This window comes from Amborella trichopoda, chromosome 7 (assembly GCF_054954075.1).
Source record: "Amborella trichopoda isolate Santa Cruz 75 chromosome 7, AtrichopodaSantaCruz75HAP2 v2.0, whole genome shotgun sequence".
NCBI lineage: Eukaryota > Viridiplantae > Streptophyta > Magnoliopsida > Amborellales > Amborellaceae > Amborella > Amborella trichopoda.
Window position 1 is genome coordinate 1,249,042 of NC_142342.1, and position 16,661 is coordinate 1,265,702.

General features: G+C 34.5%; 2 protein-coding genes across 3 annotated transcripts; both read right to left on the reverse strand.

Annotated features, from left to right (window-relative positions):
• Positions 1-5,060: 5,060 nt before the first annotated feature.
• On the reverse strand, positions 5,061-7,707 carry LOC18995792 (H/ACA ribonucleoprotein complex subunit 4). The gene is made up of 2 exons (XM_088872689.1): positions 7,674-7,707; positions 5,061-6,108 (listed from the first exon to the last, which is right to left on the reverse strand). Exons 1-2 carry the CDS (start codon positions 7,705-7,707, stop codon positions 5,477-5,479), a joined length of 666 nt encoding a protein of 221 aa, XP_088728815.1. The 3' UTR covers positions 5,061-5,476.
• Positions 7,542-14,081, reverse strand: LOC18995793 (GATA transcription factor 4). 2 transcript variants are annotated; one of them, XM_020668707.2, is made up of 3 exons: positions 13,577-14,081; positions 11,328-11,539; positions 7,542-9,028 (listed from the first exon to the last, which is right to left on the reverse strand). In XM_020668707.2, the coding sequence occupies exons 2-3, from the start codon at positions 11,532-11,534 to the stop codon at positions 8,186-8,188; spliced, it is 1,050 nt and encodes a 349-aa protein (XP_020524366.1). In that variant the 5' UTR covers positions 11,535-11,539; positions 13,577-14,081; the 3' UTR covers positions 7,542-8,185. The 2 variants fall into 2 exon arrangements, with proteins under 2 accessions (XP_020524366.1, XP_006846789.2); XM_006846726.4 differs by having other exon boundaries at positions 11,328-11,573.
• Between the last annotated feature and the right edge of the window lie 2,580 nt (positions 14,082-16,661).

The window sequence follows — 16,661 nt, forward strand, 5'->3', positions numbered from 1 at the left end:
CATGAAATGCCGGACCACCACCATAAAATGTCGGACCACCACCATAAAATGCCGGATCGGCCATTCCAGCAAAACTAATCATCAGACCGCCACCATAAAACGTCGGACCGGCCATTCCAGCAAAACTAATCGTCGAACTGCCACCATAAACGTCAGAGCTGGTCCGGCCACTCCAGCAAAACTGCCTATTTAAAATGTTTGACTGTGCTCTCCAACAAAAATAATTTATTATGTGAAGGAAGGGTATTTTTGTCTAAAAAAATGAATTTTTGTATGGGGTTATTTGGTAGGAAACGTTCGAGATAAAATGCATAAAAAGTCCATTTTGGGGGTTGCAATTTTCCCTACATTTTTATATCTGGAAAACATAAAAGGAAAAAGTTTATATAGAGCCTAGGCTCTAAACAATCTAATTCGAGCCTACCTAAAAACTTTCACCAAGAGAGGTTGTTTTGATGCCTGAATATCTTCAAATTGATCATTTCAATATCAAAATGCATGGACATGAGATAAAAATGGATTTCAAGTTTTGAAAATAGTGTATTTTGTAATGCATTTTTGGACCGTCAATTTTCAAGATTTTTAAGTTTTCATAGATCTGTCGATCTACACTATCTTTTAAGCTTTAAACTTTATAAATAAAGATGAAAATATATTTTAAGGCTATCACAAAGATTTCCGGTGTTGAAACCACATTTCTTGACACTATTACAAAGATTTCCAGTGTTGAAGGTAAAAACATCCCACAATTTATGTTTGTGGGAATACCGAAAAATGGGCAATTTGCTAAGTACCAAGATATGTAGAAATCACAAATCACAAAAAAGGAAAAGTTCCACCAAGCACAATTACAACACAAGATTTAACGTAGAAAACCCTTCAATGTGAAGGGAAAAACCACAGGGCAAATTCGAGAGAGAATTCCACTAAAATCAAATGAAGGTTATAATATAGTTTCTTCTCAAAGTTTTTGCCAAAACTTGAGGCTTACAATCAAATGAGAGAACAACAATAACTTGGAGAACATATAAAGTTACCTCACAAGCACCAACAAAATCATCTCTTTCCCACCTCAAAAAAGCCCTAAAAAATAGTCTTCCAATAGCTTGGAGATGCAACCAGAGAGCACACCAACTGTTTCGGTTTCTAGCTGAATGTTAAAGGTGTGAGATAGCAAAAATAGCCTCTAGATGGCCTGAAAATGGTGATGAAAACCTTGCTACAAATAAAAAACCATATCTTTACTTGCAACTGGTGTCTCTTAAAAAACCCTATTTATTTTATCTTTTAAAACACCCACCTTGTTCTCTCCCTCTAAAAGAAAACTCTCTCACTCTAACCTTTTGTTTTTTTTTTTTTATGGCGATTGACCCCGCAAGCTAATCAGCAAAAGAGGTTTTTCCTTCCAACAACTTTAAGGGGTTTGAGCCCTTCGACGAGCCTCACCCAAGTCGAAACCTAACGAATCATTGTTTTATTTTTCTCATCATCTAAGTCCCTCTTGCATTCTTTTAGTTTTTCTCATCAAAAGATGTTCTCTCACGCTATCCCTTGTGTTGTTGTGGTCCACAGAGTATGGCTACACCCTAAAGGTCGACGAAAAGATTGACATATACAGCTTTGGAGTAGTTTTATGGAGCTTCTCACCGGTCGTCGACCCCTCGACCCCGAATTTGGCGAGGGCATCAACATAATCGAGTGGGTTCAAGCAAAGCTAAGGAACAACAGAGGGGTCGAAGAGGCCCTCGACCCCAACGTTCGTGGTCGTGGCCTCTGCAAACCCATTCAAGAAGAGATGTTGGTTCTTCGCATCGCCCTTCTTTGCGCAGCAAAGTGCCCAAAGGACCAACCCTCTATGCGAGATGTGCTCACCATGTTAGGCGAAGCCAAGCCAAGGCGTAAGAGCAGCAGCAAGAAAGGGAGCCATCTTTAGCCCACCCCCTGTCTCTGGACTATTGTAGATAATGACAATAGTCTCTTTTGATCTTCAATTTTGGAGAGGCCTTTCGTCTTTTCGAGTATCCTGGCTGAGTCGATTACCTAGCAAGTCCGGTCCGGATCCAACAGACTCGTACCTGAGTAGGTCGAGTCTGGAATAGATCCATCCGGACTTGGCTCTAAGATGGGTTTCTTTAACCCAGCATCTATTGACTCATCGATTATCCAATAGATAGGGGATTGTATATTAAGAGACCGTTTATTTTTATTACAAAGAGGTGATAACTAATCCTAGTTATCAATTTTTAAATTAGATGACTTGGCCTGAGTCATGAAGTTTGAGAAATTTTCAATTTAAACTGTGCCGAATCAATGACACACACATGCATATCAGATTTGAATATGACGGACAAGTGTGTTTTGTGATCTCTATGTACTAAAAGTAAGTGGTCTCTTTGTTAGGGGTGAGAAATTACCCTATCCGGATCCAAAACTTGAATTTCAAACCCTATTAGGATCCAGGTTTGGACCCAATTTGGATCCAAAAGTCGGATATGGATCAAAAAATTAGATCTGAAATAAAATCTAGATCAGATCTGGGTGCAAGTGGATTCAATCCGGTTTTTTAAATAGTAACTTTTTATTTTATATATATATATATATATATATATATATATATATATATATATATCTATATATATATATATATATATATAATTTTTTAGATAGTATATAATATGGATCAAGATCCAGATCAGACCCTGATCCTGTATACTATTCGGACCCTAATCCAGATATGAATCCAATGTATAATATTCAGATTTGGTTTGAACCAGGACCTAACTCGAATATGATGTATACGATTCAGATCCGGATCTAGCTCCGATCCGACCCCTTCTCAACCCTACTCTTTGTATAGTTTTCCTTTATTTAAAGCACTTGGACTAAGCATAGATCTGCATAAAAATTGGGATCTATTGGTACTCTTGCTTTTATTTTAAAAAATATATCTTAGACTTATTATTGGTTGCTCATTTCTATGAGCATTAATATGGGTCATTTGAAAGGTTTATATAAGGATGTTACCCTTATAATGTAGAGCAACGGATGCTCCTCAAAAATCGATCGGAAAATATAATTTTAATTTTGAAAAACTCTTTGGTTGATCATATCGACATCGAGATGTATGAGTATGAAAAATAAAAAGATTTTAAGTCTAAAAAATAGAGTATTTTACAACATATTATCTACACCGTCCATTTTCAAGATTTTCATAGGTTTATAGATCTACTTGATTTTAACCATTTTTAAAATTTAAAATTTTATAATTAGATATAAAAATAAATTTTGAAATAATCCTAAGAACATTTTATATCAAAAATATATACTATGAGAAAATTTGAAAAGCGCCTTACCTCTACACTACGGAGCCGTCCGTACCCAACTGATAATATGATATTGAAGGAAATATTATGAGCATAGTGGATGAAAAATATTTTTTAGACGTATTATTGGTTGCTCATATCTATGAGCATTAATATGGGTAATTTGCGGTTGCATCGCGTCTCACCGAACGGTGTAGGATATTAAAGGAAATATTATGAGCATAGTGGATGAGGTTATAATTTAGTACTTATAAAATAAACTAATTATATTATAGAATTGTCATTATTATTATTATTATTATTATTATTATTATTATTATTATTATTATTATTATTATTATTATTATTATTATTATCATTATTATTATTATCATTATTATTATCATCATTATTATTATCATTCTTATTGTTATCATTGTTATTATTGTTGATCCATCAGCTTTATCTTTTCCACTAACTTTGTTTTATACAAATATGAATAAGAATAATAATACTTCCACTCCTGAACAAAAGGGAAAAACCCTTATGAAAACTTCACCGGATATCATTCCAGTAAATATTACCCAGTCACCAATAAGAATGGAACCTGCTTTATCACCTAGTAATAGTCCTATTTCCTATTCCCCAAATATCAATTATTATCATTATTATTATTATCATTGTTATTGTTATCATTGTTATTGTTATTGTTATTATTGTTATTGTTATTATTGTTATTGTTATTGTTATTATTATTGTTATTATTATTATTATTATTATTATTATTATTATTATTATTATTATTATTATTATTATTATTATTATTATTATTATTATTATTATTATTATTATTATGTACATCAAATTGCAATAATATTAATTATATTTATAACAAAAATAATATAATCGCTTGATATATGAAGATATTTAATAGGGATCCAATTACTTTTGTAATTATTAAAATATTCAGTACAATAGTATGTTTATATTGTTCATATTGGTAATAGTACCTTAATTTTATTTATAATAGAAATAATATAATTATATGATATATGAAGATATAGGATCGTTTTATTTTCGGTAATTAGTATAATATTCAGTAGAATAGTATGTTTATATTATTCATACTGGTAATAGTACCAATATGAACAATTTTTATTAGATTGTTATTGCAATAATTACAGATACTAATTTTTATTATAATGAAAATATATAAAATCATTAATTGTATAAATATAATATTTACACACTTTTTATAATTGTTATTGAATTTTAGTTATCATAAAATTAGAATAAATATATTTCTAAGTAATAATTATCATTAAAAAGTATAATTACTATATGATTCGTGGATGTCAAATTTTGTGTGAACTATAGTACAACACTTACTATATTTATAATATCAATAAAAAAACAAATATACCAATAAAAAAACACTACGGCAGTACAAACACGGTACATACGTACATTTATAATATCAACAAACAAGATACATATTTACATCATATACATATGTATGTGTATGCGTGGGAATATTTGAATAACGGAAAAATATTTTCCTTAATAGAAACCATAGTCATCAATATATAAACTTGAAATTTTTCTTTCAAATGGTTACCAATTTACAATGGATTCAGACACTTGACGCCTAAAACATTTTCTCATTAGTAGTCACTTGCATGTAAAATACGTGTTTCACCATTCACTGATCTTTTCCTAGCTGCATGAACAAAAAAAAAATGGCATCAAAACCCTTTTTCATGGCAAGATTTTATAGCAAAAACTTCTCACAAGTTCAAACCTGCAATATCATAATTTGTTGGATATATTTAAAGATATGTAGATTTTAAATCTTGCTTATTAGTTCAAATTTGCCTACAATATTCTTATAACATTGATATATAAAAAGCCTTAAAGAAATTTTTTAGAATCCAAACAAAAAATTCTGGAATTTTTTGTTTTATTATTTTTCACTTTTTCCAACATTTTTTTCCATCTAGTCATTCTCACACATAATTAGTAAGTCGGGGACTTTCAATAACTCGGTTTACTTTAAAATAGTAAAAAAAATCGTTTTTATGTTAAAAAATCGGATGAAAAAATCAGATAAAAAATACAAATCAATAAAAATACTTATGTAAAGATATCACTAAAAAAATCGGATAAATTTTTAATTAATACTTTAGGTGTCTTTGCATATCGTACTCGAGGAGCTTGCTTTCATAGATGATTCGAATCCTAAGCTGTGTTTTCACTGCCGAAATCAATGGTGGGCGCTGGAAAAGCGCGCCAGTGAGGGTCTCGAGAGCTCGAGCTACCTTTGCGACATCAGGAACAGAGGAATGGAGCCTAGCTATGCAAACATATTCCTTCCCCGCCCCTTGCTGAGATTTCACAAGGCGGGTAGCTCTATCAATGCAGACTATCAATGAACCAGGGACCTTGGGATTGAGAGTTCCGCTATGGCCAGTTTTCGAGACCCTCAGGATGCGTTTTATCCATGCCACCACCTCAGGAGAAGATGGGTTCGCTGGTTTATCGAGGTTTATGATGCCATAACGAATGTACTCTTCGAATGGCCGCTTCAATGGAGAAAAACCAGAGGGGATTGGGGTGTAATGGCCTGTTCTCGCATTGAGGCGGTCATAGTTTTTTAGGAGAATAGGCCAATGAGAGGTGTCTAGAGAGGGCGTGAAGGTCTGGGGTTTTATGAGGTAATCATTATCGGCCTGTTCTTCCCCTGAAACTACTGGTTCCTGGCTTGGAATCGGGTCAAAAAAAAAATCTGCACAACTTCTGTTACAAGCTTAGAACTAATGGTTCAAACAAAAATCTGCAAAATAATTTTGTTCAAAAAAAAAAACAACTAATCTGCACAACTAATGGTTAAAAAAAAAACGGTTTAAAATTTAGGTTTAAAAAAAAATCTGCACAACTTGTGTTCCAGGCTTAGAACTAATGGTTAAAAAAAAAAACAACTAATCTGCGCAACTAATGGTTCAAAAACAACCATTTAAACTTTCCGTTAAAAACAAAACGTTTTTTTGTCCAGTTTTTTCGTTCCTCATAAAAATGCGTATGTAACGGAATTATGGCAAAATTGTGATTTATTGCCGAACTTTTCAAAAAAAAAAACGGCGATTGTTAGTCGCCTATTTGCTAACTATGCTCTCACTACCTCCATGTCATCACATCGCACAAATGCGTCCTCTATCTCTTTTATATACGTGCTCCCTCCCTTCCACTTGGTGGGTTTTCTTAAGTAGGCAGTTAATGTAAAACTTTGTACAAAACTTCTTATGAATTTTAAATATTCGATATGGGCGAGGATTCATGTAGCTGACTCCAATTGGTTAGAAAAACACTTTGACGATAATGATTTATTATATTTTAATTTCACCATATCAAAAAAAGTTATTAATGAAAAATCTTAAAAGTATTTTCTAACGTATTAAACACAAGTGTCATGACCATAGTGTGACAACATGTACGAAAAAAGTTATAAAAACACATCCCTATCACCTGGATCGTGATTTCGAGCTTGAGTAATTAGGTTTGAGCGTTGTTTCTCTCCTCCTTTCTTGGCAAAAAAAAATCTCTCTCACAATGCTTTGCAAGTTTTGAGATGGAAGTTTAAAAACACTTTCACATGGCTAGATCCACTTTTCTATAAATCAAACGTGGAAAGTGAAGGCCTCTAAGGGAAGTTCTCTTTTGAAAAGAGCTTCCACTAAGCCGAACAACGACTTATCGTAGCAACTAGAGTCCTCTCTTTCTGGCCATCTTTAATGGTGTAGAGGGAGAGAGAAAGAGAGGAGGGAGGGAAAGAGCTCCAGATTTGAGTGTGTTTGATAAACAAAGAAAAGGAGAAATAGGTGAGAAAAGATAATGGCTGAGGCATTTTCATCCCAAATACCATTACGTTTTCAATTCGGGTTTCTACGAGAATAAAGAGAAGGAAAATTAATCAAAATATCTATGAGAGATGCAGTATTTAACTTTTTATACATTTGTCATTGCTCAAACTTGTGATCATGTGTCTTTTGGTAGGTATTTCAAGGCTAAATTAAACTATAGGTAAATGTTAAATAGTCCATCTCTAATAGGTATTTTGATAAATTTCCCTAAAAATAAAAATAAAGTTATAAATCGGCCAATTAAATGGCAGGTTTCTTATGAAGTTAATTTATATTAGAGACATTAAAAAAAAAAGATTGCTAAGAAAAAGACTCTGGCAAATGAATCAATAAAAGAACATCCATTTCAATCTCAAAGGCATATCAAAGGTTCTGTCGACCGATCAGATCCGATCCTCCAAACAAACAAAACCCCATTACCAAATCTCCACCGTCGACGACATAACAGGATCACATCCGGCATGTGCCACCAGGCAGAACGACGCCATTTCCGCCTCATTAACAAATTCCCCAGCCACCAAATAAAAAAGGATAAAAGAAAGAATTTCAATAAAGAGAAAATCAAAGAATTACAAAAGCATGACAGTTCAGTTTCAGCTAACAAACCCCACCTTCCTACTCCTAAAGACCTCTAAATCTAAAGACATCACCCATACTCCTACACACATTCTCCCTCTCTCTCTCTCTCTACACGCTATCACACTTCAAAACTGCTAAAATTTCAATTTCACTTTCACTTTCATTATCACCCTCCTAGACCTATCTTTCTCCATTCTACCACACCTAAAAACCCTATATCGACTTACCCAAATACAAAAAGGAACCCTACATTACACCTTGCTCCTGCCCCATATATTATACCTCAAAAGTGTCAAAATGCCCCATTCACCCCTTCCCACTGTACAGTCAAAAGAAAGAAAAAACACCAAAAAGAATTTCTATTTTCTGCCATTTTTTGAGGAAATCTCAGTAATATTGCCCCCCAGAATGCACCAAGAACCCCTGGCCATGGGCCCCATTTGGCCTCGGACTCGAATCCCCGCATCCCCTCTTTGCAAGCCTGCTCAGGCCTGCCGGGCCCATGCCTCCATCCTCCGGGCCTGTGGGCCTACGGCTCCCAAGTCCATCTGAAGCCCGATTCCCAATCCTCACCCTCATCTCCAACACTTTCTTGTGCGAATTCGAGTGCAACGACGCAACAAACGTTGGACTCGCCGCAGGCCTATACTCTGGAAATAGCCTCCCGGACTTGTATCGAACTCCACATGCATTACACAATGTTTTTGGTCCTAGTGGTCCAGTACGCCATTGAGGGGTCTTCTGGATCTCACAGTGCGTGCACTTCCGCCCCAATTGTGAGGTGGGGCCAGCCGTACTAGGACCGATCGTATTGGGAGTGGGTCCCATGGTTGGAGTTGTGGTTGGCTTCTTTTTGAGGGGTCGTGACTCTGACTCCACAATGTGAGTGACCGAGTCAGGGGACGCAGGGGAGGGGGTGACGGTGGTCACAGAAGAGGACGGCGACAGAAGGGGCAGGCGAGCAGTGAAGGGTGGGGGGCGTGGGCGTTTGGTACGTGCTCGACCTGGGACCGCACTCAGAATAGCAGCCGCGGCAGCTGCGGTAGTGATTGTGCTGGCGGCAGAGGATGATGACGATGATGATGAAGAAGAAGATGAAGTGTCAAGGTTGGAAGCAGAGGAGTCTTGTTGGTGGTGGTGGGGGACAAGGGGGAGTGGGTTAGCAGGGCTGGGAGAGAAGGAATCCTCCACAAAGATTGAGAGCCACTCCAGCTCCGGCATGTCATCACACTAAAAGCATACAAAAGCGAAAAATAATTAGTTACATTATGTAATTAGAACAGCAAAATAACATTACGTGATTCCAAACAAATTAAAAATAAAATTACGTAACTTGAAGCAAAAAAGAAAAATAAATTTTGTGATTAGAAAATGAACTCGAAATTGGAGACAGGTAAATATCCGATCAATAAATAATGTGTGTACATCCTTTAGACTCTGCAAGCTTTTACTTAGTGCCAATGATTTCATCGGTTTGATTGAGTCCCACTTGGTGTCCATCACCGTCCAAGGTATTGGCTGGACGGCGGTAATGCTCGTGACCATACCATTATTAAGATATATTCGTCATAGTACATTTTCCTTACGCAGCAAAATATACACACTAGTTGTTATATTATCATCCGAGCTTTATTCTAATTATTTGAGGTCTATTTCAGAACACCACAATAATCATATAATCCTCATAACTATAAAGAGTCCACACCATAGAGTCAAGGGAGTTGGCAATGCCCAATTAATATAGTTGGATGGCGATGGCAAGAGATGGGCCTTCGAGAAAAACAAAATACATGACTCAAATGGCAGGTCTCAGCCTCTCCCCATCGCTGTCCAACCATTGATTAGATGGTGATGCCACCGTGACCATGAGCTTTACAGTATACCTTTCCGTTGTTGAGTGATATGCTCCTTTCACCACACAATATTGCAAGACCTATGGTGGGCTAAGCTTGGAGGTTGATGATATGACTTACGAACAAACGGCCATAACAATAATTAAAATTGACTATTTGCCCCTTTAAATAATGATGTGAAAACCTATTGGAAAAGTTTATACAAGTGTTAAGCTCTAAACAATCAAATTAGAGCGCACCTCAAAAATTTCACTAGAAGAGGTTGTTTTGATGTTCAAATATCCTCAAATTGATCATCTCGATCTCAATATACATGGACATGAAAAAAAAATGGATTTCAAGTTTTGAAAATAGTGCATCTTGTAATGCATTTTTAGACTGGCAAATTTCAAGATTTTCAAATTTTCATAGATCTTCTCGATCTAACACTATTTTTTAAACTTTCAATTTTATAATTAGATATTAAAATGTATTTGAAGGCTATCACAAAGATTTTCAGTATTGAAACGATATTTGTCGACACTATTTGAAGATGTGCTTTACTTTGTTTTGAAGGTGCGCATGACTTTGATTGTTTAGAGCCTCAGCTCTATACAAATCACACCCAAATCTATTTCACATTTGATTATAAAATTTAAACCTCAAAAAATGGTGTTGCTCATATATAAAAACACTTGATAATCGTGAACATGAACGGCCTAGATAATATATTAAAAATGTATTATTTTTAAGAATTGAAATTCTTATTTTCCATATCCGTACATCTCAAAGGCCGACATAATCAAGGGTTTTTTAGCATCAAAACAATTTTTTTATGCGGATTTTGGAGGTGTACCTTATTTCTACAATATAAAGTTGGCACTTTTCCCAAACTTTTTTTCTTTTAAAAAGAATAGTTTTATAATAAAAATCATTTTCTTAATATGATTTCTAGGTGTATGATGCCGTGTCCACAGTCCCGGTAGAACTGATTTTTGAAACATTTTTTCAAAATTCAAACATTTGTAGTTGAACGCAAAGATGGAGAGCACACCGGGCTTAAAGATTCAAAAGACGCAAGAGCTCTTTCATTTTCTTTCTTTTTCTTTTCTTAATTTTTTTTTAAGTTTTTTACCTTAAAAGCAAGCGAAGGGCATCAATACGTAAAACCAGCTTTCCCACCCAACAAAAATAAACAAGCATCACTGTTGCAGAGCTAAAATAGAGACCCCAGAGAGAGAGAGAGAGAGAGAGGGAGATGGAAATGAAAAATACTCAAATTTAAATTAAAGTTAAAAGAGAGAGAGAGAGAGAGAGAGAGAGAGAGAGAGTAGAATTTTAAAAAAAGAAAAATAAAACATATTTGGAGACATGAAAAATTGGGAGACAGAGAGAGGTTTAGAAAGAGAGAAGCATTAGAATTAAAAACAACCAAATTCGAGAGAGAGATATTTGAATTAAAAATAAAAAATAAAAAAAAATTAAAGAGAAGCAAATGAAAAATGGTAGGGAGAGAAATTAGGGGAGAGAGAGAGATACCAGAACTAAAAAACAAACCAACTTTTAAAGAGAAACAAATGAAAATTGGGAGAGAGAGACATTAGGATTGCACTAAAAAGTAAATTAATCAATTAATTCAATGACAAGCATGAGAAAGTTGAGTTAGAGAGAGAAAGAGATAGAGAAAGTAGGCTTACAGGGAGAGAGAAGTCCCCAGGGCAATTCTCAACAATGCTTTGGCCTGATGCATTAGAAGTAGAGGGCTTAGCATATGTATCAGCAAGCGCCCATTTCTCTAAACCCTCTCCTAAACCAGCAGCCTCAATGTCTTCATTTGAGAAATCAAGCAAATCATCAATGTGATCAAAGAAATCAGTGCCCAGCTCTGAATCAATCCCCTCCATGAATCCTGCTTCAATCATAATGAATCTCTGAATACACACCTGTTTTTAGAGAGAGGAAATTGAATCAAAACAAGAGAGAGAAAGAGGTTTCTTTCCTTGCACTCAAACTGTTTTTAACTTTTAAGAGAGACAACATTGGATCAAAACAAGAGAGAAAGTGGGTTTCTTTCCTTGGATTACTCTGTTTTAAGAGAGAGATAATTGGATTAAGACAAGAGAGAAAGTGGGTTTCTTTCTTTGGATTAAACTCTGTTTAAAGAGAGAGAATTGAATTAAAAGAAGAAACACAAAGTGGGTTTGTTTCCTTGGATTAAACACTGTTTTTTCTCTTTTATTTGTGTAATTTATATGATTTGAGGTTCTAAAGAATTACAAGTTAAGGAAGTTAAAAATGGCTTCTTTTTTTCTTTTTTTCTTTTTTGGATTCCTTGAGAGTTGAGACTATTTCCCCTGTTACTATAAAAATAAGCTCTCGAGCCTAACTACCCCAATTTCTTTCTTTTTTGGGGGGCATGCACTCAACCGAAAAATGAATAAATAAATACCAAAAACTTTTTTTATAAGTCATAGATTACACTTTCCGAGTAATTATTAAAGAACAATTCGGGGATTTTAGGCTGAAATTTGACTTGATGTTATTTCTAAAGTTCAAAAATAATGTGTGTTTAAAATAATGAAGGCTTCAAATTTATGCTAAAAATAATAATAATGAAGGCTTCAATTTTTGCCAAATGTTGGCTTTTGTTGAGACCGAATTAGATTATTCTCTCTGGAATTCAGTGTCTTTGGGGAGAGCGAAATGTTGAATTTAAGCCCATCTCGAGGAGAGACTTTTGGGATATTTCAGTTGAAACTCGAAACCAAGGTTTGAACTTTGAAGATTAATATAAAGAAATTTCGCCATTTTTTCATCAATAAAAAAAAGTTGGGTATCCAGAAAAAGAAAAGATGCAAAAAAAATTACGAAAAACCAATTTTTAAAGAATTAAAATAACAAGTGTTCCATCTAAAATACTAGACATTCTCTTTGTAATATAGACAAAAAAGTACTCTCCTTATACTGTAGGAGTAAACTGCGGCGTTAAAATTGGCATGGAGATGCAATTCCGGTGTCAAAAACCATGGCTTGAAAATCTATTTTTATCATAAAATTTAAAATTTGAAAAAGAGTACAAATCCAATACAGCTGTAAACACTTAAAAATAAACTGTCCAAAAACTTATTAATAAGATACGGTTATTTTTAAGATAAAATTATTTTTAGAACTTAGAATTCTTTCTATCAACCCATCTTGAGGCCGATAATTAATTGGAGGGTTCTCCAAAGTAAAATTAAGGATTTACGGTTGGCGTGCACCTGCTCCAGCTTCTATAAATATTTTTCATTTATATACACAAAATGAAGAAAATGGTAATCTCCCCTCTCTTTAAAACAATACATTTTTATCTTTATTATATATGTACATACAAAAACTTAGCCAAAAATAATAATCACCCCTTCTCACCACTCTATCTCTCAAAAAGAAAAAGAAAAAAAACTTTTTCTTCAAAAAAAAGAAGAAGGAAAAATGACCCAGTATAAGCTTATGAGGAAAAACATGGAAAAAAAATTAAAGAAGGATAATCAGCACAACTGTGCAATCTCCCCACTCCTTCTTGAAAACAAAAAAGAAAAAAAAAAACCCACTTTTTTCTTTTAGAGTAAATTATACCTTTTTTTTTTTTTTTTTTGAGAATTTTCCCTTCTAAGACAAAAGTTTTATCCACTACGGCATAAAAATGGAAATAATAAGTAAACAAAGAAATACAACACTAGAAATGTTATTTTATTAAATGAATAATTTAGAATTTGTCAAATAATTTCCATGAAAATATGCAAACAAAATAAAAAATTGCAGAAACCACATTAATAATATGAGAAGTAAAAGTGAAATACGAATAAATAAAATGAAATAAAACACCATTACAGTGCATTGTAAAATACCTAGAAAATAAGAAAAAAAAAATAAAAGATGAAATTAAAAATAAATTTTGGGTTAATACCTGTAATTTCAGAGGGCAATCGCGTTGCCAGCAAATGCCTGCTCGTCGACTGTTTCTAGAGAGAAAAAGAGAGTACTTAAACCCAAATTCCAAAATTGCCCCTTAAAATTTATCAGAAAAAACCAGAGATTTCTGCTCGTCTTCTTCAGCTCTTTACTTTAATTCACTGTTTTTCTCTCTAAGTTTTCGATGACTGACTCAGAATAATTCTAGAGAGAAGGCAGAGCAACAATCGAAACAGAGAGCTTTTAGAGAGACAAACAGAAGCGTAGAAAGGGAAAGTAAGAGAAAATTAGGGGTCGTTCTCTATTTCCCGTTCGGACTCTCTGAAAATGCAGAGCACTGCTCCTAGAGAGAGAAACAGAGGGTGAAGATACAGAGGCTGAAGCTTTCGACTCTCTTTAAAGCAGACACAGACGAGAGAGAAAGAGGTTAAACCCTAGCTTGAGCGAAAGCGGAGAACCAGGACGAAAATGGCGAAACCCTAGCACGAAGCTCCTTGTCCACAGGACCAGAACAGAGACCACAAACCCTAATTTGTCCTGTAGACCACTGCTTTTACAAAGAAGCAGAGCTCCAATCAATAGACTCTGTAGTATAATCACTATCTTTAGGGTCTCATCTCCATTAATTCTCTGAAACCGTTCAGAAATGGACACATACCCTCTTGAAGAGAGAAGCAGGGGCTTTATGCAAGGCGCAACGGAGTTATATTTAAAGTCCAACCCTGAAAAAGAAGGAAGAGAGAGAGGGGGAAGAGACAATTAGAGAGAGAAAGAGAGTGGATTAGAGAGAGAAAAGGGTAGAAAGAGAATGAGTTTTGAGAGAGAGAAAGAGTATACGGTCATGGTAGGTGAATCACCGCCAGAGTGCTAGCTGGCTTTGATCCTTACTGGCTTGATGTTGAAGTCATACGAGTTCTTTCTGCACTGTGAATGCGGGTCCCATGAGCTCGAGAGCCCCATCACCCCATCATTTTGGTAGCGCCACAATTCAGACACAGAGATAATTTTAGAGAGAGAAAATGTGTTAATTTAAGAGAGAGAGAGACGCGGGGGAATAATGTGTGAATTGTAAAACAAATGGCTGTTCCCAGCCATGGTTTCCAATTATATTACAGGCATTTACTTCTCTTTACCCAAATTTAAGTTGGTCTTTTTCTCTCACTAGCCAGTTTTCTCTCTCTCTACAAATGGCAGTTTTCTCTCTCTAAAAATGACATTTTATATACTCTGTTTCTCTCTCTAGCTAAATATGTTTTTTAATATATAGTTTATACACTCTCTCTCACTACCTTAATGTTTGAGTTATTTCTGTGGGCTTTTTCTCTCCCTCTCTCTCTAATTATTTTTCCCTCTCCATTTTTCTCTATCATTTGTCCCTCTATTATTTGTGTTTCTCTCTCCTCTATAAGTTTCTCTCTCCTCCCTTCTTACTGCACCCTCTCTCTTTGCATCTTTGTTTTCTCTCTCCTCTCTCTCGTTTTATTTTTGTTCTTTATTTTTGTTCTTTCTCTCTCTACTTTTCTTTTCCTTTGTTTATGACTCTCTCTCTCTCTAAGTTGTTTCTTGTTTCACTAAAACCGCCTTCTTCTCGTGAACATGCCATTAATAGAAATTTACGGTCATATGTATCCCAAAATCTCGTAAATATTACAAGACCCGGTTTCTAGCCTTTCTTGATTGAAAAAAAACCCTATTTTTAGAAAATCAAATTAAACTTTTTGTTAGCTAAGTGTTTTTCATTAACTAAAAATAAAAAAGACTCAATCATTGTGTTACAATCCTATTATAGGATAATTGAGCCAAATCATAGGTTAAACACAAATAAAATCCGGGTCTAGCATGCCAAATTGTAGCAGCAGAGAGACTTATCCCCTTCTTGACAAGTGTCGCTGCTGCCATGTTGGCCTCACCGTAGATGTGGGAAATGCTTTACCTATAGTCAAAGAGTTTGTGACAGGAGTTGGCTGCTACTGTGTGAAATGCTCATGGATAATCAATTTAAAAATTAATATATATATATATATATAAATATAAATGACTTCAAGATTTTGCCTATGCTATAAATTGGACATCTCAGATTTAACAATCTAGACAACTCACATCAGGGGTACCAGAATTTTTTTTATTTTGTGTAATTTTTCTAATATTTGTATTGTGCACCTAGGTCTAGTGCATCTCTCTGTAAAATTCTGACTCAAAAAGATTTATAGAATAAAATAAATTTGAAAAAATGCCTATACAAGCCGATAACTAGGTATCTCGAGATTTAATCTGAGCTATCTAACTTATACTAATATTCGGAATACTGGCGGACTTGTGTCTGTATACCTATATGGTATCTGAAATCTTTTTCTCTTATAGAAAGATACAACCATACTCAAGGAAATTTAATTGCAATGTATATATGTATCGTTCTGTGCACGTAGTGCATGAATCTTATAAAGAGGAAAAAAGAAAGTGAAAAGGAAAAGCCCTTCCTCACATGGGAAGAGACCTAATTATTTGTAATGGAAGGCGTAGGAGTCAAATGATCCCAAGCTCATGCAGGAGAATTTTGTCGATTTAGTCCCAACCAAGTATTTTTGTGACCCCAAATCTTCAATCAGCTTCTAACCGATTTAAAAATAAAGAAAAAAAGGAATACCCACATGCATTTTTTATTTTCCATGGAAATAATGTCGTAAGATTGAACAAATGCGATTTAATTTTTGGACTGTTAGCTCAAAGTGTGAAATAGTTCAAAATTTAATTATTTTTCTCTGAAAAATAATCATCTTTTAATCGTATGTAAATCTTGTAATTTCAATCTAGAAAGTCCTAAATAGCTTCTTCACCAAAAGGGGTAAAGATATATTTTATGCTCATGTGACAACATGTTATATGTGCGGAGAGAGAATCCAAATTAAAAATAAGAATTAAATAGTGTGGATCACTGGAATTTTACTTATACAAATAAAGTTTTAACCCTGTATAAACTTTTCCTAAAGTTAAAATTGAGAGACTGAGAGAGGGAGAGAAGTGGTTTTTCTAAAATTGAAATTGAGAAAATGAGAGTGGGAGAGGTGGTTTTTCTGCCTTTT